Source organism: Zingiber officinale, chromosome 11B, assembly GCF_018446385.1.
Source record: "Zingiber officinale cultivar Zhangliang chromosome 11B, Zo_v1.1, whole genome shotgun sequence".
Lineage (NCBI taxonomy): Eukaryota > Viridiplantae > Streptophyta > Magnoliopsida > Zingiberales > Zingiberaceae > Zingiber > Zingiber officinale.
The window spans coordinates 64,209,323-64,233,764 of NC_056007.1; the positions used below are offsets into that span (position 1 = coordinate 64,209,323).

The 24,442-nt window shown below is 38.5% G+C and overlaps 1 protein-coding gene across 1 annotated transcript; it reads right to left on the reverse strand.

The window, feature by feature from the left end:
* Positions 1–24,160, reverse strand: LOC122033703 (30S ribosomal protein S1 homolog). Its single transcript, XM_042592830.1, has 10 exons — positions 23,860–24,160; positions 23,093–23,252; positions 22,941–23,002; positions 15,603–15,762; positions 15,395–15,515; positions 1,776–1,857; positions 1,592–1,695; positions 886–964; positions 770–820; positions 1–234 (listed from the first exon to the last, which is right to left on the reverse strand). The coding sequence occupies exons 1-10, from the start codon at positions 24,100–24,102 to the stop codon at positions 151–153; spliced, it is 1,146 nt and encodes a 381-aa protein (XP_042448764.1). The 5' UTR covers positions 24,103–24,160; the 3' UTR covers positions 1–150.
* Positions 24,161–24,442: the final 282 nt, after the last annotated feature.

A 24,442-nucleotide genomic window follows, 5' to 3' on the forward strand; every position in this document is an offset into this window, starting at 1 on the left:
TGACGAATGAATTCACATAGATTCGAAATTAAAGAAAAGGGCAAAATAACTGATGCCTCCATTTGTTCGTGTACATTGAACCTATTTCATAGGATTGTCAAATACCCAGTAATCGTGAATTATAGCACCAAATTTCGTATCAACTTAACCTCAAGGAACTCTACCCAGCACTCGCTGTACGGCCTTCTTTATGCCATCTTGATCCAGTGTGGTTGTCAAATACACCTCTTGGACCTGTCATTCAGTAATCGGATTACACTCGATATGTTCCAGTTTTCAAACCAGTTGTAAAGATCTTAAGCAGGGTTTTCAAATCGAGAGGAGCCGGTCGAGCCCTCCTAAAGATCAGTTCAACCAGGATGCCTTTATTGTTTCAACTGGACCGGAGTGACAACTAGTTCCTGGTTGAACTGATCTATCTCATCTGGTTTTCAAAACACTAATTTTTAAGTTCAGAACTAAAAAGGATCTCAGTTGAACATGTTGAGCCCATATATGAAGGCATTGAATTGTGTGAAGCTATACTACATCAAACAACGACGGATTTGTGGATAGTGAAAAAGATAGGGTATATATAAAAGAAGTGCATCTTTTTTTTTTCTAACCATTTAATCATGTTTGATTATGCCAACGACAAAGAATGATCCTTCCTTAGATATCACTTTGAGCCATTTAAAAAACCAAATAGTCAAGATGAACATGACCTGATGATGAGATGCTTGCAGGTGTCATTGGAAGAGAATAAAATTCCATAGGAAGAGAATCTAACCTGTCTTCCAGCTCTAGCAAGGAGTGTAAAGTGCTTGTCTTTTGCTGGTGCCTGGAAAGAACAACTGTCATTGATAAGGCTAAAGCAATTATTACTCTTACTAAGTGACATCTTACATTTGAAAGCCAAAGCTGCAAGTCTTGTGAGACAACACGCTTCTCCAGTCCTTGACGCCCTAATCGTACCTCAGTTATGCTGCATATTATTTATAAATCGGCATAAACAACTTAAAAGGCCATTGTCACGTACTATTTATTCTTTCATCCTACTTGAGCTAATAAGAACTTGGATCAAAGACATTAACTCATTCGATCATTCCCCTTGCTCTTATGTTCAACAACTACAAGGTCATCAAGAACAAAATTTTGAATTCTAAAATGATTTAGCTGTACAAATAGACTATTAGGATTTAAGAACATCAAACACCATATAGGTATGGAGAAGACATTTTTCACAACATGGTTGTGTGCTTTATCTTTTAGATGGCTTTTTCATAGAATAACCAACTTGCGTTATATATTTTCCTATGCCCTATGCCTTCCCTTTTGCCCAAGAAAAATTACATATTTTGTTCTGTTTAGAGTTTCGCAACCCAAAAAGGAAGATTAACTTACTTGAGTTGCACTTGGGATGCTTCTCAGCCTAAAAAGGAGGATTAACTTAAGGTTCACTTAGGATGCTCCTATAAACAGGTTAACTCTGCTAAGAGCCTATGATGAATAGCTCATACAATTTTTTCAAGCAATTTACATTGTAAAAACTATACACCAATTTTGAACAAAAGAGAAGGCTTAGCATGGTGAAATTGTAAAAGATTGATACCCATCCTCCTGTAGTAGCTCTTTACAAATGCTCTCAAGTCCAGGAAGTGGCTCAATATTCGTGGTCAAAGACATGTTAAGCCTATCAGATACAAGTTCACCATCCTGAGAAGATTTGTTGAGCTAGTCAGTGTGTTTCTGTTGGGAAAAATAATAACTTGTCAGAACTAATACTCACAACTTACTTGAAAATTTACTTTGTCCAATGTCTCCATAAGAGGATCATCCTCCAGCTGCTTAATTGAAAGACTAATCCTTGATTTCTCTCTGATTATAGCAACAAACAACAAAAAAGGAGTCCATTTTCAGCTTTCAGAGGAAGAAAAGAAACAAATATAAAAAAATGACCACCCAATTACAGATTGATACTGCATGATGAGATCAAATGCTCCCTGTGCTTCCTGCTTCTACGAAGTTTAGATGTTTTAACTTAGCTGTTAAATTAATCAGTATTGCAATATAACTAAATGTCCATGCATAAATAAGAATTATAAGGGGCATTTGTAACATTCCTATATATAAAGATAGTGGGGGTTACTAGGCTTCACAATAATTCCCCCTACATAGTATTGGAGTCAAATTAATTCCCATTATTTACTGGACATCTCGCAATTCATGCATGACGTATCTCAGTTTCTCTCTTTGTGCCGCACAAACAGTTCCATGTGATGCCTCCTCATCCAGGATGTTCTTCATTTTGGATCATGTCACGTGACATTTTATCTAGCATTGCCTCAAGCCCTCAAACATCAATCGCAACACCCTCCAATGCGCCTTGCAATACCTCCACAGGGATGACCACCCATGTCGTAAGTTTATAAGTATCGCGAGTTTCATGATATTCTTTTAGTCGCTACTGATGTTCATGAGATGCATCATCTTCCTCCACACAATCCACGCTAAGTTCGAGTTAGTGAAATCACAAATCCTAGATGACTTTTTCATTCCTTCTTTACCTTATGTGTACACAATGTTCCATGCATCGACTTCCACTCTGATTTCATCCAATCCTTCAGTCATCATTCCAGTTTAGTAGTTGATTCTCCTACTGAAATTTAATGGAGCAGTCACAAAGGTCAACATGGTAGAAAGGATTGTGACAAAGAGAACAGACCCAAGTGCACTCACTAAAAGACTTGAGCATATTAGGGATACTTGCTATATTTTCTATGGATTTCCTACCCATCATTCATCCCCTATTCTCATGTTGCCTAATTTGATTATCCTATGTCGGTTCAGTAGGTTCCACTATAACAATTCCTGCATAGGAGTACTCTTAGATCTTTCAAGTGCAAACAAATACCAATGCATCATCTCAGCTGGTTACCTTGCTTGCTGATGAAGGTTCCTCTATTGCCTGTCTATCACATATTGCTAGGTCATCACCTTGAATTGTAGACTCAAGAGTCTCCAGCAAATTTCTGGCACATCTCTTTTTTCTACACTCACCTCGCTCACATCTCCCTCTAATGTCACAATAGTTGGTGGGTCTCACTCATTGGTTAAGGCATTGGTGATTTCCACTTTCCCTCTTAATTTGTAATCTGGTGTTACATTCCTAAATTTCTATTAAGCCTATTGTTTATTAGTCGTCTTGCTAAATTGTTGAATTGTTATGCCATCTTTGATGCTACATTTGGTTCTACCTCACCATGGCATTGTCCATCACTATTAATGTCCTCACACATCTCAGTAGAATGGTCTGACTGAACAAAAGAATCAACATATGTTGGACACAATTTGAACTCTTCTCTTGTATGTGCATGTTGAGATGTCATTCTCACTGTGTGCTAGATTATCAATTGCATGCCATCCTCCACCATTTAGGATCAAGTCACTTTTAGTGTTCAATTTCCCCAAGATGCTATAAATTTTCTTCCACCATAGGTCGTTAATTATACATGCTTTGTTCATCCATTCTCCTTTGACCATGATGAGTTATCTCTGCAGTCTCTCAAGTGTATCCTCCTCAATTATTCACACCTCTAAAAAGGTTGTCCTTGCTACACTCTCAAGTCCCAAATCTACTAATGTGACCTTTAAGTCCACTTCATTTCACTCATCTACTCTATCCCTGTCTAAAAGGCTCTCGAGGAGATCCTTCCTGCTCTTACATCACCAACTTCCCCACTTCGACTGTGGACCATCATTTGCTTTCTACATCCATGACTCTTGAGCTTCCACCCTCCACAACATGATAGCACAATAACACATCCTCAAGATTCTCTTGCTCTCCAGCCACCTATCTGGTTATTCTAAATCCACCAAATGATTTGAATGTTCCCATTGCTTTTTGCAAGGGAACTCATAAGTGTTTCACCACCCACTTATTTTCTTGGTTTATATCTTATACATCGTTTATCTCTATACCACTATGCTTTTATGCTTCTTTGTAAGATGTCACACCCGCACTTCTTGTTAGTGCTGAAAGTGCCAGCTAATTGAACCTGTATTTTAATATTAGCAAAGGTTCAAAGTTAAGGATTATTATGATCTATCAAGCTTAACTAAGTGTGCAAGAAAGTCCGGGTCGAGTGGATTGGGCAAAAAGTCCTAGTCAAGTGGATTGAGCAAGAAGTTCTGGTTGAGTAAACTAGACAGAAGTCTTAGCAGATTGAGGACATCAGGCAAAAATCCTAGGTCGGGGACACTATGAGGGAAGCCCTAGTGTCACGAATACGAGGCAGAAGTCTAGGCTGGTTGAGGATTGGACGTTTAGTGGAAAGTCCCGAAGGTTAAGATCGGATGCTGAGCAAAAGTTTAAACAAGTTAGAGGACCGGATGTTTGGCAACAAGTAAAGAGGAGTGCGCGAAGACGCGTTCCCCATGAAGAAACAGTAGGTGTCGGTCTAATCCAGGGTTTCACTGGAAACCCAAAAGTTAAGACCAGACAGTCGGCCTGATTCTTTTGTGCTATATATTATTATTATGTTTCATGTGCTAACCTTGTGATGCAGGTAGGAAGCTGGACTGAGGAGATTCCAGGCACCCAGACGTCCTAGCAACCAGAAAGGAACTAGGAGCTCGGAATACCCCGAATCGCCACACATCCAATAGATCTGGCTCACCCTGGTTGGCTGGCACATGTCACACTCCAGGCGCCTAGAAGAGATGCAGGTGCCTGGGAAGGGATAGAGGTGACTTAGATAAAGTTTCGCCAAGGTGCAACTACATCAACGGTCCAAGCGCCCGAAAGGGATCTAGACGCTCGAAAGGGATCAAAGAGCCCGGAATGCCTTATAAAAAAGGCTTCGACCAGCAGCTAAGTACACCTGACTCTACGACTTCCATACTTGCGTGTTGTTTCGAAAATTGCTCTATGATGCCGAAACGCTACTCCGACAATAACCCTCAGGTAATAAAATACGACACCCAAATAATAATTAAACAATAAGGTTATTTAAGAAATAATCTTATCAGAATTTTTAGGGGTTTTTAGAAATTTTTCCTGATTTAATTCAAATTTGGAGGAGACATTTTAAGGAGTAGATTTATTAGTCTTGGAGAAAGCCTATTTGGATATCCAATTAAGTAGGGAGTTGATTGGATTAATAAACCTAAGTTTCCAATTAAAACCTAGTTTTTATTTATCTACATTTCTCCTCTCCTCCGCTGAATTCCCTAAAATTCCCGATTCCTTTCCTCCACATCAGATCCACGCCTCTTCCCCCGATCTCGCGCTGCTCTCTACCTCTTGTGTTGTCGAAGCCACCGTCGCGTGTCCTACTCGTTGAGGGTTCCGGTCCGGAGCTCCTGCTCGCGGGTAGTCGAAGCCGATGCCACCGCTTGACCACGTGAGACATTGTCGAAGAAGCCACCGCTTTCTTTCTCACACGACCTCCGTCGTCCCCGATCCACATCCCCTCCTCCGATCATCGTCCGATCTGCCGCCGTCCTCCCTGAGCCACCCTTCTCTTCGTGGGTTGTCTTTGGCCAAGAGCAAGGAAGCGCCACCCCTCTCCCGTGCGACACAATCTAGCGCGATCCATCATCGTCGTCATCGCCAGCTATCAGAGGCCCATTGTTGATGCCCGAGCACTACCCGAGTGTCTCTCTCAAAGCTTATACGCGCACTGGGCTTGATCGCTTCGATCGTCGGCCCTGCTGCATCATTGATCCACCATCGACCGAGAGGAAGGGGTTCCGAGCCCTAGTTTTGATTCCTGTCGCCATACTTGAGTGTCACGGCTCTGACTGGTCGATTTCTCCCCTTCGGCCACCCATCTACCTCCAGGGTCAGCACTGGGCCTCATCTCCTGGTCGAGCGAGAAGGTTCTAGACTGAACCTCCCAGACATTTTGGCTTCGGCTCGCAATCAAGGATTGATTGAAGGTAGGTTGTTTAGTTTATGGTGGTAGATTAAGATTTGGGAATAATGATCAGATCCTAAGGTTGGCTGTGTTTTAGGGTACTCATGTGGAGATCAACGACTCCACTTTGCTCTGGCTACTCTTTCGACAGCAACCTCCTCCGGCAACGGGTCAAGTGGTTGTGCTAAGGATTTGGGTGAGTTTGGATTGATTTATGCATGAAATTAAAACTAAAGTGGGATGTGGAGATTTGAGACTTGGCTGGTCTTTGTAGCTTCAGCCAGTCACCGGCGATCCACAGTTCCAGCCATCTTCCGGCCGTGAGCCCCTCCGGTCGTGAGCCACCATTAGCCACCACAGATTTGGTGAGTATGTGGGATGATTAGGTTAATTTAATTAGGATTTTGTAACCCTAATTGGGATTGAGTTGGTTATTCAAACTATAGTAGATTGGATTGATTTGTATCCTATGTTGCATGGTTTTGATTTGATTTGAAGCGACTTATTGGACTTGAAGACATTCAGCGCGACTTACATTTAAGGCGGGTACTTCTTTCTTGGCCTCTATAGTTCTTTGAACTTAGTGCATAAATTATTTGATGGAGTAGGTTGCTTTATCTTGATTCTACTCGTATTTTATCTGTGCTTGATACTTATATGCTTGATCTTTGAGATGATCTCTTTATTATCTATACAGTCTAGTCTCTCTGTTTGATATTTCTACTCTGTAGTGTACACATGTGTATGGTGTGTACTGTAGGAGTTATCATACTGATTATGCATATGTTACTGTGCCCATGTGTATAGGTGTTGTTATTTATTATATATCTTGTTGGTAGTTGCATGTTAGATCTTTCCATGCATACAGGTATATGTGATTGATGGATCATGTTTCTGGATATGTCTATGTTGTGTGTACACACGTGCCATGTGTGTACTATTGGAGGTATCTTGTCGATTAAACCTGTGGTGGTGTGTGTACATGTGTCTGGTGTATTATTGGAGGTATCTTGTTGATTATACCTATGTTGTATCTACACACGTGTCAGGTGTGTACTATTAGAGGTATCTTGTCGATTAAACATGTGTGGTGGTGTGTGTACACGTGTCTGGTGTATTATTGGAGGTATCTTTTTTATTATATCTATGTTGTGTGTACACACGTGTCAGGTGTGTACTATTAGACATATCTTGTCGATTAAACCTATGTGATGTGTGCACACGTGTCCAATGTGCACTATTAGAGGATCATGTTGATTATGTTGTATTTATGTTGAGAGAGTTGTTGCATTGATGATCATTATATCGGTATTATAATTATTTATATCATATTCATCATTGCACTATATGCATGCTGACGACCATTGCTTCTTTGTGGTATGAGCAAGTTTGATGACCATTGCTCCCATGTGGTATAAGCTAATTTGACGACCATTGCTCCCTCGTAGCCAGAGCAGTTGACAGTGATTGTTATACTTTAGGTTGTCCACGGGTTATCTGTGGTAGAGTGTTCTCGCGCAACCCATAGCTAGATAGTTACATCCTATCTGTCCACGGGTTATCTGTGGTAGAGTGTTCTCGCACAGACAGAGATCCTGACATTTCAGGTTGCCCACGGGTTATTTGTGGTAGAGTGTTCTCACGCAACCCGTAGCTAGAGAGCTACATCCTGTTTGCCCATAGGTTATCTTTGGTAGAGTGTTCTCGCGCAAACAGGGACCTTGACATTTCGGACTGCCCACGGGTTATCTGTGGTAGAGTGTTCTCGCGCAGTCCCTAGCTAGATAGCTAGATGTCTTGGTCATTTGTATTGATTGTGGTGATATGTTGTATTGCTTATGGTGGAGCGTTGTTCCCACTTATGGTGTATTACTTGTGGTGGAGCGTTGCTCCCACATATTGCGAATTACTTGTAGTGGAGCGTTGCTCCCATATACGATGAATTACTTATGGTGGAGCGTTGCTCCCACATATAACGTATTCTTGTGATGGAGCGATGCTCTCACATTTGATGATTTATTACAGTTTATCATATATGGTTATATTGTTATATATATATATTGCCCATGTGTTATGAGCAAAGTTTAAAATTTCGACCCGTGCCGAGGTTTCGGTCTTGGACCGGAACGAGACGGTTTCAGTATCGTATCGTGCCATGCCGATATAGTTTCGATATTTTTTAAATATAAAATATATTAATTAAAAAACAAAATATTTAACATAAATATTTAAAATATAACAAATAATCTTTAAAAAAAGGAAAAGATGTGAAATTAGATAAATAAATAAATAAATAATTTATTATAATTTTTAAATTAAAATAAATGAAAATAAAGTCTCTTTATATTATCTCCATCATAGCTAGGAGTTGATTAAAATAATTAATCTAAATTTAATTAAAAAAATCCGAAATTCGACACCACTCGTGAGCTCGCGCGACTTCGGCGCTATCGTGGGATTGCGCAACCGGCAGCCAAGGTCGCGGGGATCGCATGACTCCTTTGGCACAACTGCGGTGGTCATGCGACCCCTCTGTAGTGGCTATAGGGTGGCGCGACGCCTCCGAGGCGGCGACAAAAGGGTTATGCGACCCCTCCGCTGCTGTTGTAGGGTCGAACAACCCCTTCACTGCGACCATGAGGTCGCACAACACGTTGCAGCTATCGTGGGTATGGTGTCGAGGTCGTGCCAGTGCTGGTCGTTGGGTGGAACGAGATGTTTCGCCCGTTTCGATCATCTCGGTACGACACTTTAAACCATGGCTATGAATAAGTTTATTGCTGATCCCTAGTGAATTAATAATCATTATACTGTTTGTGTTAGACTGGTACATGTATGTATGTTTATCATGTCATATATAATTATGCTCTTATTTTCCTACTGAGATTGTATATCTTTGATCGCCTTACACTTTTATCCATGCACTACTATATTCTTATTACCCGCTGAGTGACCGCACTCACCACCCCTTGTACTAGTTTTTCTTTCGCCAAGTAACAGATAGATGTTGGAAGAGTTGCTTGGAGGATCCTAGATGTCAGTCCCTCATCACAACCAAGATCCGTTTTCCAGTTATTTCGCATTGTTCTATTCTTACTTTGTTTTCGGACTTGGTGTGTAGTGATTCGACTCGCTTTTGGATTTTAGCCTTGCGGCCCCATCTATTCGTTTTGGGTTTGTATTGTGGTGTTAGTCATGCCGATATGCAGTTAGTGTTTTATCTTACATAGTTTGTGTTTGTACCAGTCGTATAGGCTGTGTAGTTTTATTATCTTCCGCTGTATTCTCTGTTTCAGCCGTGTGGCCTGGCTATATAACTGCGTGGTTATATTCTTTTTGTTCCAGCCGTGTGGGTTGAGTATATAACTGTGTGGTTGTGTATGTTTCAACCGTGTGGGCTGTTGATTATTTCTTGTGTGATCTTGTGGTCTTGTACTCATGATTCATTTGTTACTGCTACAGGAAAGGTGCTGCCTGATTTTCGTCGGACAACCTTACCCTCAGGGCATGACACAGGCTACTACTCTAATTTGTTGGTATTTTTATTTATTGTTCATTCATTTAAAGTTCTATAACTATCGAGCTTTTAGTGAATTATCCAACGAAAATACTCAACGAGTGCGTGTCTTGGACTAGCAGTCGTCAGATTGTAAACCAAATAAAAGAAACCATATTAGCTTGTTTTTCTCTCTTTATTTCTGCTACGTTTATCTCTCATGTTTTCCGAACCCCCCCCCCCCCCTCCCCTCGCATGGCACTTACTCGGATCCTACACTTCTGGATCCTCAATGGGCACACACTACGATAGAAGAGATGGATGCATTACATTATAACGACACCTGGGAAATAGTCTCTTCATTCCGAAAAGTCTACAATAGGTTGTAAATGGATTTTCTTAATCAAATGTTCCCAAGATGACTTGATGATCGCTTTAAAGCCTGCCTAACGATCAATGATTGCAAACAGACTTATGTTGTAGACCACATTGATACCTTCTCCCTAATGGCTAAGATTATCTTAGTTTGTGTTCTCCTTTCACTTGTTGTCTTTCAATGGCTCCTTTATCAGCTTAACATCAAGTATGTGTTCCTTCAAGGTGATCTTTTAGAGAAGGTTTATATGAAGCAATCTCTAGAGTTTGTTGCTTAGGTGGAGACTACTAGTTTGCAAGTTCTAGAAATCACTGTATAGGATCAATCAATATATGAGACCATAGTTTGGAAAATTTAGCTTAGCACTTCTTCAATACGACATGCCCAAAAGTGGCACTGACTCAGTCTTCTACTTGATCTCTCAGAGGAGAGGACATATTTGTTGGACCCCGTGGTTGTTTTAGTGCGATCAACCAAGTTAAGTTAGGTTCTGTTTTGGTTTAATCCTTGTGTCTAAGTGTGCAGGAGCTTAGGAGCACAGGAAGTCAAGTGGAAGACGCAGCTAGTGAGAAGGATGACACGGGAAAGGAGTCGATGAGCTCGATGCATCCGTGGGACGAGATGCTACGGAAGAGTACACCGGTGGACTAGAAGAATGTACATGACATTCAAGGGACGATAAGCCGGAGCGGAAGCCTGCTCGAGGAGAAAGTTGGAAAATAGGTTCGGGTGAGCCATATTTCGGTTGGCCGCAATCATCCAAGAGATCGGAGCAGCAGAAGAGCGAAAGAAGCTAATGAAGACTGCTGGAGACGCCCTCAACAGGAGTTGAAGGCGCCTCCAAGGCGCCCGCGCGCCTCTGCCACCTTCAGGCGGAAGGCACCTCCCATGAGCATGGAAGGTGCCTTCTGTAAGCATGGAAGGCGCCCTCTATGAGCATGGAAGGCGCCTTCGACCAGGAAAACTGACCATTGCCAAGGGATAAAACTCTATCCCTTGGCACCTCGCTGGAGGCGCCCTCCAAGCCCTTTGGAGGCGTCCTTAAGCTACGGATAGGATTTCCAAGAGCTATAAAAAGGACCTTGGAGCTAGAAAATAATATAACAACTTCTGTAATCACTTTCCTAGTTATTTCTGAGGTTTCAGTGTGTGTAAAAGGCTTCTCCGCCTTCAGAGAAGGAAATTCTTAGTGAGTTTTTCAACCGCCTTGGATTAACAACCAACTAGATTGTAACCAAGTAAATAGTGGCCTTTTAATTATTTCTTTAAGTTGTTAATTCTGTTTTTAATTGTGTTTCTAGTCTAAGTCCAAGGATCGGGAAGAGGTTTTATTTTTCTATTTCAGGCAATTCACCCCCCTCTTGTCGGCGTTGCTGCGCCAACAAGTGGTATCAGAGGCCAATCGCCTCAAAAGGACTAACCGCCAACTGAAGCATCAAAGATCAAAAACGATGGCCGGACCGACAATTTACCCACCAAAATTCGAGGGAGAATTTGCGTCATGGAAGGAACGAATGGAGGTATTTTTCAAAACTAATTTTGAAATCTTGCTAATAATTAAATACGATTTTGTAGCTCCAAAAATCCCCCAAGGAGAAGAAAAAGAAGAATATCAGTGGACCAAGAAGGAGCAAGCAGACTTCGTAGCAAACAGACGAGCCAAGTTCCACCTACTCAGCGTACTTCCACCCCAAGAAGTAAATCGAATCGGAGATTACGACTCAGCAAAGGAACTTTGGGAGAAGTTCTTGGAACTGCACGAAGGAACTTTCGAAACAAAGCTTGCGAGATAGGACGTGCTCCAGAATCAACTAACGAACCTCCAGATGGAAGAAGAAGAAGAGTTAGTAGCACAACTACATGGAAGACTCAAAGAACTAATCACCGGATTATCAAATCTCGGAGAAACGGTAACGAATCGGGACGCACAAAGGTATGCATTAAATGCATTCCCAAGAACACCGAAATGGACATCTATAGTAGACTCCTACTATATCTCAAAAGATCTCGAGGTAAATACACTAGACAATCTCTTTTCCGTTTTCGAATTACACGAATCTCGGTGTGCAGGACAAAAGAGGCCGAACCAAAACATTGCCCTAAAGGAACGAACGATTCCGACTCCGAAAAATCAATTGATGAAGACAAAGCTGCCCTAATGATATGAAAGTTCAATAAGTTTATTCGATCTAATAAATTTAAATCGCAGACAAATAAGGATTATCGAAGCAAAAGGAAATCCGTTGTTACAACTGCAGCGAAGAAGGGCACATCAAGGATGAATGTCCTAAACTAAAGAAGAAAGAAAAGGAAAAGTAAAAAAGACCAACATCCTCCAAACACAAGAACCTGAAGGCCACATGGGATGAATCATCATTCTTTGAGTCCGAGGTTAAGACCTTCTCAGGACTAGCCCTAATGGTCAACCATCAAGTAGAAGATGAAACCAACTCAGAGATGAGCATCGATGAAGGGGAGGGTCATCAGAAGAAAACAGTGATGAAGGAGGAGCATCAGAAATTGAGATAAGTAAGGTACGTGCTCTATCTCCCAAGCAGTCTTTTAACTTTATCAAAATTCTTTCTAAAGATTTAGTGAAGTTGGAAAAGAAAAATGTTGAGTTAAAATTGAACTTAGTTAAGACATGTCCCTTAGAATTATTTAACAATTTAAAGTTAGAAAATAATAAATTGAAAATGTAAATCAAAAGTTTAAAAAAAGATGCATGCTTAAAACCAAATAACTTTCAAAAATCAAAACTTAGAATTTATGGAAGGTTAAATTGGTACATTATAAAACATCAGGGACAACTTAGAAGAATTCCCAAAGGATATGTACCCCCTAGATTCTTAGCTAATCCAGTAGGAAAGAACCTACATTGGATTCTAAAATCATACTTAGATTAACATTTTTTTCTTTGAATCTAAGGCTTTATGTTTAAATTATTTAAGAGGCTTTGTCTAAAAGTGGTTGATGATCCAATAACCAAGAAGGCCTAATGCCTTGCCACAGCCTGAAAGCCAATTACTAAATTGAATATTTAATTGACAAACTAATAAGCTTGTGAAATTAATGTAATGTTTTCAATCTTTGTCAACTATTTGAAAACTTCATAACTTAGAAATTGTTTTAAATTCAAGTTATTTTCTTATCGTACCCTATTTTTTTTTATGTGATCAAAGGAGGAGGAATAGGTACAAGTTTAGGGGGAATTAGAATTTTTAAGTTTAGGGGGGTTAGAATTTTTTGAATTCTATTAACTCTATATGTTGTCATTTCTTTTATTTGCAACTTTATGCTTAAAATGTTTGTTTTGCAAATTCTTTTATTGCATCTTGTTCGTTATTATCGTAACTTGAACTTAGGTTGATGCACATCAAAAAGAGGAAAATTGTTAGACCCCGTAGTTGTTTTGGTGTGATCAACCAAGTTAAGTTAAGTCCTATTTTGGTTTGATCCTTGTGTCTAAGTGTGCAGGAACTTAGGAGCACAGAAAGTCGAGCGAAAGACGCAACTAACGAGAAGGATGACACGAGAAAGGAGCCGACGAGCTCGGTGTATCCGAGGGACGAGGTGCTGCAGAAGAGTATACTGGTGGAGGCGCCCGCGCGCCTCAACCACCTTCGGGCGGAGGCGCCTCCCATGAGCATGGAAGGCGCCTCCCATGAGCATGGAAGGCGCCCTCTATGAGCATGGAAGGCGCCTTCGACCAGGAAAACTGACCGTTGCCAAGGGATAAAACTCTATCCCTTGGCGCCTCGCTGGAGGCGCCCTCCAAACCCTTTAGAGGTGCCCTCAAGTTACGGATAAGATTTCTAGGAGCTATAAAAAGGCCCCTGGAGCTAGGAAATAATATAACAACTTCTGTAATCATTTTCCTAGTTATTTCAGAGCTTTCAGTGTGTGTAAAAGGCTTCTCCGCCTTCAGAGAAGGAGATTCTTAGTGAGCTTTTCAACCGTCTTTGATTAACAACCAACTAGGTGTAACCAAGTAAATAGTGGCCTTTTACTTATTTCTTTAAGTTGTTAATTTTGTTTTTAATTGCGTTTCTAGTCTAAGTCCAAGGATCAGGAAGGGGTTTTATTTTTCTATTTCAGGCAATCCACTCCCCTCTTGTCGGCCACGCTGCGCCAACAATATTCTTCTTATTGTTTATCTAGACGATGTTATTATTACGGGAGTTGATTCAACCGGATTCCCAGATTTGAAAGTCTACCTTCATTAGCATTTTCAGACTAAAACCTAGATGAGCTTAAATACATTTTGGTTGTAGAAGTTGCTCACCTAGAAATTTAGATATATATTTCAAGGCAAGCATGTACTTTATGTGTTTAAAGAGGCAAATGTGCTAACAACAAGACAAGTGGAAACTCCCATGGATCCTAACATCAGATTAGTCTCTAATGGACCCTGGTAAATACAAGAGGTTGGTAAGGAAACTCAATTATTTCATAGGAATCAAAACCTGACATATCGATTACAATTAGTTTGGTCAGTAAATTTCTAAACAATCCATGCCGAGACCACTAGGCAACATCTATTAAGATTCTACAGTATTTGAAAAATGTCTTTTTTCCAAGATCAAGGTCGTCACTAGATAGTGGGTTACTTCGGATATAGATTGGATAGACTCCCTTAGATAGACAATTTACTTTAGGATATTATGTTTTCTCGGAGGTAACATCATATCCTAGAAGAGAAGAAACAAATAATAGTATCAAAGTCAAGTATAAAGGCAAAGTATAGATCCATGGCCCTAGTAACATGTGAGCTCATTTGGGTCGAAGAATTAAACATATTTGCAACAAGCTGAGTCCCCATAATATATTCAAATAAGTTTTAGGGTGGCTGTTAAGGACAGTGTGCCCATGTGTAAATATCTAAGAACTTATAGGAATCATTTGTAACATTCCTATTCATTGATGCAAAACATGACAACGCTCATGTCAAGCGCCCTTTATCGTTGGCCCCATAGTGAGATAAAGGGAGGTAAACCAGATACTGAGCGACCCCCTAAGTGGGAGGGTTATTTGCCGTAACTGCGACTCGAACCCTTGTCCATTGATGCAAGTCTACCACTTGGGTACCAACTCAGTTACGCACCTGGGCTGTAACATTCCTATTCATTAATTGATGCATGAATATATATATAAGGTAGTGGGGAGCTACTTGGGTTTCCATATGCCTTTGTGTAATTTTTAATTCTATTACCTTGTCCCCATGTTCCTGCAAAGATAATCACAAACAAATATGAACTATAATCTTTTTTTTTCCAATGTTTAAAGGATAGCTCATATTTTAAAGAGCAAAAAAGAACACCTTACAACACTTGGCCGAGTGAAGCGCACACATACACAAAATTTACAAACTAAATGAACATTAAGGTAATATGAAATTAGCAAGCTATCTGGACAAAATAATAAACTGGACTTAGCTTCTGTTGGCTAACATATTGCGATCAAGTTCACAATAAGTAGATATTCATATCACAATAAATTGACATTACGAACAAGAATTTAGAATATAGTGTAGCATACTTAAACAAAGACAAAATTTTCTACTGTTAAATGTTAATACCTTATATTTCAAATAATTATGTTGAGAATGGAATACAACCTTACCTATCAATATGTATTATTTTGACTTTCACCATATCACCTTCATTTAGAAAATCTCTCACATCTTGAACCAAGTCCCAGGAAACCTCAGTGACATGAACAAGTCCAGTGAGATTATAATTACCTATCCCAAATTGTATTTTGGTTGTTAATAGGACATTAAAACTATCCAAATACGGCTGGTATGAATCTTTCAATTAAACTTATGTACCATCTGGGAAACGTAGGTGAACAAATGCACCATAATCTTCAAAGGAACCCACCATTCCATCAAAAACATCACCAACCTTTATTTGACTAGAATACTTTGACCAAGATGCATCCTTCTCAGAAAAGATGAGCTTCTTTTCCTCTTCAATTGCTTCAGTAACCTATTATAATAAGTAATGGATTTTCTTTTTTACTTTTGAAGATATTGTATCCAACCAAAAACAATATATCTGAAAAATTGCATACAAAAAAAAAGGATGCTTTGTGGAGTTAAAGAATTCAGAGAATAATTAACATTATATTGCTGCATAAAGTAGGCTAAAAGGGTTGAGTTCAAGGCAAATTCATAGATTCAGACCTTCAGGAAGTGTCTCAGTGATTATTAACGCATGTTAGCTTCAAGAGGGCTGTAGAGAGGCTACCCCCAAAACTAAAAGCTTAATCACAATGTAGGTACTGTTCTATGAAAAGGTGATTTCACATCAAAATACACTGTGTTTGTAGTATGCAAGAAAGATATTCAGATTGGAACCAAACAAAAAAAAACATGATTGTGTAGACACGATTAGTTGAATCACATTAGCAAAATCACCATAACCAACAAAGTAACCTGGCAAAGAAAAAAAAGAAAGCAGGATAAACAGTAATTTAAGCTTGATATTCCACAATATAACTAGTTGAAAGGAATATGAAACAATAGAAAGGCCTTAGGAATTACTTGAATTGCAAGATTTCCAAGAAACTCCGCCCATGATGACCAGTCATGGCCGGTCCCAAGCCCGGATAAAGGAGGAGGGTTGCGTTAGGTTGCCAGCCAGCGTCAAACTATGGCAAAATTTCATGAATGAATCCATTAAACTATTGTGCTAATGCTAGGTTGTTCCCCGGAAGGAACGCGTTGCAGGGTCCGACTGTAACGTCTCGGCAAGGACCGCTACATCTCCAGAACTCGGGTGTAGTGATAAATATGCAAGAGTTCGCGTTACAGGGTCCGACTGTAGCGTCTCAGCAAGGACCGCTACATCTCCATGAGAACTTGGGTGTAGTGTTAAATAGGCAAGAGTTCTCACACCATAGGTTAGATAAGAACAAATATGATAGGAAAACTAATAATCTAAGATTTGGAACATGGAATATAGGAACTCTCACTGGTAAATCAATGGAGGTAGTAGATATGATGATTAGGAGAAAAATTAATATTTTATGTGTACAAAATGGACAGGTGAGAAGGCAAGATGATAGAGAACTCGGGTTTTAAGTTATGGTACACTGGAAAGAGTAAAGCAAGAAATGGAGTGGGTATTATTATAGATAGTTTGTTAAAGGATGAAGTTGTAGGAGTAGTTAGAAAAAGAGATAGAATTATAGCCCTTAAAATAATAGTAGCTAAAGAAACTATGAACATAATTAGTGTAAATACACCGCAAGTAGGATTAGAAGAAGCTACCAAATTAAGATTTTGAGATGACTGAGATGAAATATTATAAAATATTCCGCCAAATGAAATGATTTCAATAAGAGGTCATCTAAATGAGCATATCGGAGTGAAAATGAGGAATATGAGAGAGTACATGGGGTTATGAGTTTGGAATGAGAAATTAGGAAGAGAAAACTATATTAGATTTTACAATAACATATGATCTTATATTAGCTAATACATTTTTAAGAAAAGAGAAGAACACTTAGTCACATTCAAAAGTGGGAATAATATCACAAATTGACTTTCTTATGGTTAGGAAGAAGGATAGAAAGATTTGTAAAGATTACAAGTCCCTGGAGAAAGCTTAACTACCCAAGGGTAGTAGTGTTGGATATACCTCAACATAGTATCGATAGAAAGAAAATATATAATTCCTAGAATTAAGTGGTGGAAGTTAAAGGATGGGAAGCAATATATTTAAAGAGAAGGTAGAAATACAAGCATTAGGTGAATAATATGACATGGGATAAGATGGTATCAAAGTTGAAAATAGTAGCTAAGAGTGTCCTCGGTGAGTCAAAGGGACCACTAAGTAAAGAATCTTGGTGGTGGAATGAGAAAGTACAAGAGTGAAGGAAAAGCGAATAGCTTATAAGGAATTATATATTTGAAGAACGAGGAAAATTTTAAAAATATACAATAGCCAAGAAAGAAGCTAAGAAAGTAGTGAGTGAAGCAAAGAAACTTTTGAGCGGTTATATCAAAAATTGAATACAAAAGAAGGGGAAAAGATATTTATAGAATAGCTAAAAGCGAGAGAAAGAAAAACAAGAGATCTTAGCCAAATAAAATGTATTAAAGATGAATGTAATAGGGTATTAGTGAGCGATGAAGAAATAAAAGCGGTGGAAGAGGTATTTTCATCAACTTTTAATGAAGGTTTAGAGACCAACTTAACTTAGGTAATTTAATTAGAATGAGCATCGAAATTTTAATTTTATCGTAGAATTCAAACTTGAAGTAAAACAAGTTTTAAATGAGATGCGTAATGGAAAGTCGTTGGACCGGATGATATTCCGATAGAGGTATGGAAGTCTTAAGGGGTATTGAATGACTAAAATTATTTAACATGATATTGAAAGCGAAAAAAATCCGATCAATGGAGGATAAGTACTCTAGTTCCTTATATAAGAATAAGGAGACGTCTAAAATTATGTAAACTATAGGGTATTAAACTAATGAGTCATACTATGAAAAAGTAATTGAGAAAAGATTAAGGAAGGAGGCATGATGACCGACAATAGAAGCTATACATCTTCTTAGACAATTAATTGAAAAATATCGAAAAGAGAAGATCTACACATGGTATTCATTGACTTAGAAAAGGCGTATGATAGTCTCAAGAGAAATTATATGGAGAATTTTAGAAAGAGAGGTGTTAGGGAGCATTGGAATATGTATGAGGATGTAACGAGCAGAGTGATGACAATTTTCAATAAAGATAGGGTTACATCAAGGATCAAGTCCCTATCTTTTTACATTAATTATGGATGAACTCACTGCACACATGCATGTTGTTGCAGATGATATTATTTTGGTAGATGAGACACGTGAAGGAGTAAATGCTAAGCTAGAATCTTGGAGGAAACACTAGAAGGGAAAGGTTTTAAGCTTAGTAGATTAAAGACGGAATATATGGAATTTAAATTTAGCAATATTAGAAGTAATGAAACAATTGTTAAGATAGGAGAGGACGAGTTGCCTGGAACCGAGAAATTTAAATATTTAGGATCATTTTTACAAAATGATGGAGGGATTGAGAGAGATGTCTTCATAGAATACAGGATGGGTGAAATGGAGGAGGGCGTCGAGTGTTTTATGTGACCATAAAGTACCTCTTAAACTTAAAGGTAAGTTCTATAAAATGCAGTTAGACCTGCTATATTATATGGAGTTGAATGTTGGGTTATGACTCGAGCACATGAGCAGAAGATGAGAAATGCAGAGATGAGGATGTTAAGTCAGAGTTGCATCTATTGAGGAAAAAGAGACACGTTTAAGATGGTACGTGTTTAGGCGACCAATAAATGCTCAGTTAGCGATGTGAAACTATGATAAACATGCATATAAAACGAGGAAGAGGAAGACCAAAAAGACTTGGTTAGCAATAATAAAACAAGATAAAATTTATTTAAATATAGATGATGATATAATAGGAGATAGAGCTCGCGTAAAAGGATTCATACACCGACCCCACTTAGTGGGAAAAGGCTTGGTTGTTATTGTTGTACCAAGAAATATAATTACCATTAATTATGTTAAAAAGTATAAAAACTCAAAACTCATTCTAATGATGGTTTACTTGAACAAGATGTTGGTGAAATTTCAACCTCTTAAATCTATTTTTTTGTCTCCTAAGCTGTCCACTAATCTTATATCTGTCGGACAATTAGTTGACAACAATTATAATGTTCAATTTTCAAATTATGGTTGTCTTGTGCAGGATCAAGTGTCCAAGAAGATGATCGCAAAGGGACCTAAAGTGGGACGTCTTTTTCCTTTGTTTCTATCTCCCTCTCCGGTATCAAACTATGTTGCTTGTAATGTTGTTCAATGTGATAATCAGATGTGGCATAGACGTTTAGAACACCCTAATTCTCATGCACTTCGAGTCTTGCTTAAATCTATTTACTTGGAAATAAAAATTCAACTTCTTCTAATAATGATTTTGTTGATTGTGCATCTTGCAAACTTGGTAAAAGTAAAACACTTTCTTTTCCATTGCATAAAAACCGCACCACCAAACCTTTTGAACTAGTACATGTATGGGGTATTGCCCTTATAATCTCTCATGAACATTACAATGTTCTGTTACATTTATCAATGATTTCACTCACTTTACTTGGATATACTTTCTTCGGTCTAAAAGTGAGGTTTTATCTGGGTTTAAAGTCTTTCATGCTTTAGTCAAAACACAATTTTTTGCCAAAATCAAAACCTCGCAATCAGACTCAGGTGGTGAATATATGTCAAATGAATTTCAATTTTTTATTCAAAGTTATGGGATCATATCACAACGTTATTGTCCTTTCACTCCACAACAAAATGGTCTGGCTAAAAGAAAACATCATCATCTTCTTAATGTTGTTCGTACTCTTCTAATTTTTGAGTCTTGTATTCCTTCTCATTTTTGATGTGAAGTTGTCTACTGTTGTTTATTTGATAAATAGATTACCATCTCCCAATTTGAACAATGATTCTCCTTACTTTTATTTGCTTGGGCATGCACCAAATTATTCCAATCTTCATATTTTTGGATGTGTTTATTTTGTTCACCTTCATATGATAAACTTACTGCTCAATTTGTCAAGTGTGCCTTCTTAGGATATGTTGGAACCCAAAAGGATTTCTTTACTATGATCCTCATGCTTGTCGAACTCGTGTCTCTAGGAATGTTATTATTTTTGAAAATCAATCCTTCTTTAGCACACAACAGACCTCAGAATTCCCTTCTCTATCTCCTTTACCACATTTTCCTAAGTCACCAACACTAGTTCCAAGGTTTAAACTTGGTTAAGTTTATCATAGACACACTCCTCCTGCATCTGATCCTCGTGCAGGTCTCACTGAGGTTCCTCCACATCTTCCTGTAGCATTTGATTTGTTTCCAATGATCCACCTCCTCTTTGAAGAAGTTCTAGATCTCACAAACCTCCAAAAAAAAGGTATGGTTTTTCAACCCTTGTGGCTATGTCTACTACTTTGTCTTCTATTTCCATTCCCACTTATTATAAACAGGCTATCAAACATGAATGTTGGCAACAAGCAATGGAAATAAAACTTCAAGCATTTAAGGAAAATCATACTTAGGGCATTGTTTCTTGTCTTTCAAATGTTAGGCACATTGGTAGTAAGTGGGTCTATATTGCGAAACTCAAGTCTGATGGGTCTTCATATAGATACAAAGGTCGATTGGCTGCTCTTGGAAATCAACAAGAATATGGCCTCAATTATGAAGAAACATTTGCACCAGTTGCTAAGATGACCACGGTGAGAACCATTCTTGCTATTGCATCCTCTATATCTTGGCCTTTAAATCAGATAGATATAAAAAATATCTTCTTGAATAGGGATCTTAAGGAAGGGATTTACGTGAAATTTCCACCAGTATGTTAGCTTCTCATGAAGTGTACAAGCTAAGACGCTCTTTATATGGGTTGAAGCAGGCACCTAGAGCCTGATTTGAGAAGTTTCGCAACACTCTTCTTACCTTCTATTTCACACAAAATCAATACGATTCATCACTTTTCTTTCACAAGACAACCACTGGTATGGTCTTTCTCTTAGTCTATGGTGATGATATTATCATCACTAGGTTGATCACTAACCTTCAAAAATGTTGCATAGTATATTTAAAATGAAAGATCTTGGGTATCTCATGTATTTTTTGGGGCCGGTTCTTAAATCAACATAAATATATCCAAGATCTCATTGAGCTAGCTAGTTTAAAGGATGTCAATGGAGGTGAATGTGAAATACCGAAAAGATGAAGGCGAGCTTTTGCATGATCCCTTTTTATATAGGCAATTTGTTGGTAGTCTTATCTACCTATCACAAGGCTCGATATCCATATGTTGTCCATATAGTTAGCAAATTTATGCAATCACCTCAACATCTTCATCTTATTATAGTTTGTTGCATTATTCGATACATAATTGGGTCATCTACTCGTGGATTGTTTTTTCCTACAAAATCTACTCTTCATTTGACTACGCATAGTGATGTAGATTGGGTTGGTTGCCCGAGTATTAGGAAGTCTACAACAGACTGGTGCATTTTTATTGGAGGCACGTTGATTTCTTGGAAGTGTAAGACACAGGATTGTGTCTCTAAATCTTCCATGGAGGTTGGGTATAAAGCCATGTTTGTAGCTTGTTTTGAAATTGTATGGTTACATGGTCTTCTTTCCAAACTTGGATTTCCTCCACCTAATCCTACTCCACTTCATGGTGATAATGCTAGTGCCATTCAAATAGCTGCAAATCCAGTATATCATGAATGCACAACGCACATAGAGGTGGATTGTCATTACATTAGGGAGGCTTTTATTCGAGGTGTTATCAGTCTTTCTCATCTTACTACTGATCTTCAAATAACTAATGTTTTTACAAAAGCTTTGAAAAGGCAATGACACAAGTTTCTCAGTAGAAAATTGATGCTGATAGACTTACCCGCATCAATTTGAGAGGGGGTGTCAATATTTCTTCTTTCCTTTGTTATAGTTGTATATTCCTTGATTACCTCTCTAAGATTTCCATTATTGTTGTATATATCCCTTGCAATTATTGTTGTATTTCTTCCTATATTAGACTCTAGGATTAAGGCATTTGATAAGTTATAATTATGGTTGTATCTCTTCCTATATTAGACCCTAGGATTAAGGGATTTGATAATTCTTGATGTCTATATATTGTAATCCTCTTATTGAAATGAGATTGAAAACATTTTGAGGAATTCTCATTTATTTCTTTGTCAATGCATCCATAATATGGATGCGCCACCTAACTTTAATTTTCCAATCTATAATGCACCACCATTATAGAGATCCTAATATGAAAAAGAGAAATGATATTCATCTAGAATTTTCATCTAGAAAATTCATCTAGATAGACACATAAAAGATGGGCCCACAAAAAGTGAAATGGTGGGTCCCATCATTTATGTGTCTATCTAGATGAATTTTCTAGATGAAAATTCTAGATGAGTATCACAACTCTATGAAAAATCATACTAAATTCACAATTTGTAATTCTACGATAGAAGAATACTTTTCATATCATGCTAGCCATTCTTCCATATTTCCGGCCACATTTTTCTTAGTTGCTTCAGAAGCATACTATGCAAAGTCAAACTAATTACCTTCACATAAATCGTTGAGCCTACTAGATCTTTTGCTACATCTTGAATGGCTCTTGATGGATCTGAAAGGAAAAAAGAATCACCAAATGTGTTTTCCAAATTTTGGGTAGCAAAAGCAGATAATTTATAAAAAACAAGAAACAGGATTATACCTTTACATGAATGGTATGGAGACAGAAGAGGGAATGGAAGAAATCCAGTGAGTGAATAAAATCGAATAATCAGACCCCCATTATTGAAGGCTTCAATCTTTCCATCAAAAAGAACACCACTATCTTTATAAGCCCTTGCTGCCCTCCAGTCAGCAGACCTCTATTTCTTCACATAAACTCAGTATCAGATGAACAGTCAAACATACAAGTAGCATAATGCAAATATACCCAGTGCCAAGCAATGATGTGAACTAGAAAAACAGTGGAAAACGAACTTAGTGAACAATAAAACAGCAGTTTTGACAGTCTCATAATAAAGATTGAATTTAGATGGAGTTCAGAATGTGGGGGAAAACACGGAAATTAAACTTAGCTTAAGAATGATTCTCAATTTCAGAATGACTCTAGTGACTACATATTTCTATTATGCTTATGAATTTTACCAAAAGGGCAACATTGGTAAACAAACTTAACTTGAAGAAACATTTAGAATGAAATGTATACTTCTAATCATTCAATCAGTGCATATAACTAGATTATATGATAACGTATCAAACAGCAATAATTTTTTTTCCTGCTATTCCTCATCCAGAGATGAACTAGTTTATCAAGGACGACCTTTAGTGACTAATCAAGGACAGTCCTTTTATACAAGCCATCAAGAAAACATCAAAATTTTAGCCTCTACGGAATATGAACTTTCCTCTTCCATGGCACATTTTACGAAAAGAAGAAATCCTGCGGATAAACCGGGAGGAACACGGTACCCGGAGTTGGCGAGAGTCGACATCTCCGGACTTCTCCTCACGAGGCGCCTCCTCTTTCTCGACTCCGCTCCCTCCGGAGGCAGCGGGCTTCGCCACGCAAGCGATTCGTAAGAAGGAGCGGGCCTTGATTCGGAGCGGTAGCAACTGGCAGGACGAAGGTACAGTCTTGGGGGCGGCAGCTGAGAGGGAAGGCCCGTCGAAGGGCTGGCGAACAAGCGGGAGGCCGCCGACCGCGGCGTACATCTTATCGGACAAGGAGGCAGGCGGAGTTGTGCGGAGAAGAATCGAGAGGGAAGAAGGGTTCCCATAAAAATCGAATTGGAGATTGATGTGCGAGAGGAGAGAAGAACGAGTTTAGCACGTGGCACTGCTCAAGCCCGCACGCCATCTGTGAACCTCCATCTCATATATATATATATATATATATATATATATATATATATATATATATATATCTGCTGCTAGTAAATGATATCAGTTTATTTCGATCAGAGATCATCTTTGATCTTCTTAATTTCATTAGGACATTTCCAAGACCATCTCCAAACTGATTTTAATGCAGATATCATTATATATATATATA

Excerpts from the sequence above, each read along its gene's own strand:
- LOC122033703 (XM_042592830.1), bottom strand. The coding sequence starts at position 24,102 with ATGTACGCCGCGGTCGGCGGCCTCCCGCTTGTTCGCCAGCCCTTCGAC. Across the intron at positions 23,253-23,859 it reads TCGACTCTCGCCAACTCCGG|AGGTCTGCTGACTGGAGGGC; the intron begins GTACCGTGTTCC and ends GTGAAGAAATAG. Across the intron at positions 23,003-23,092 it reads TCCATACCATTCATGTAAAG|ATCCATCAAGAGCCATTCAA; the intron begins GTATAATCCTGT and ends TTTTCCTTTCAG.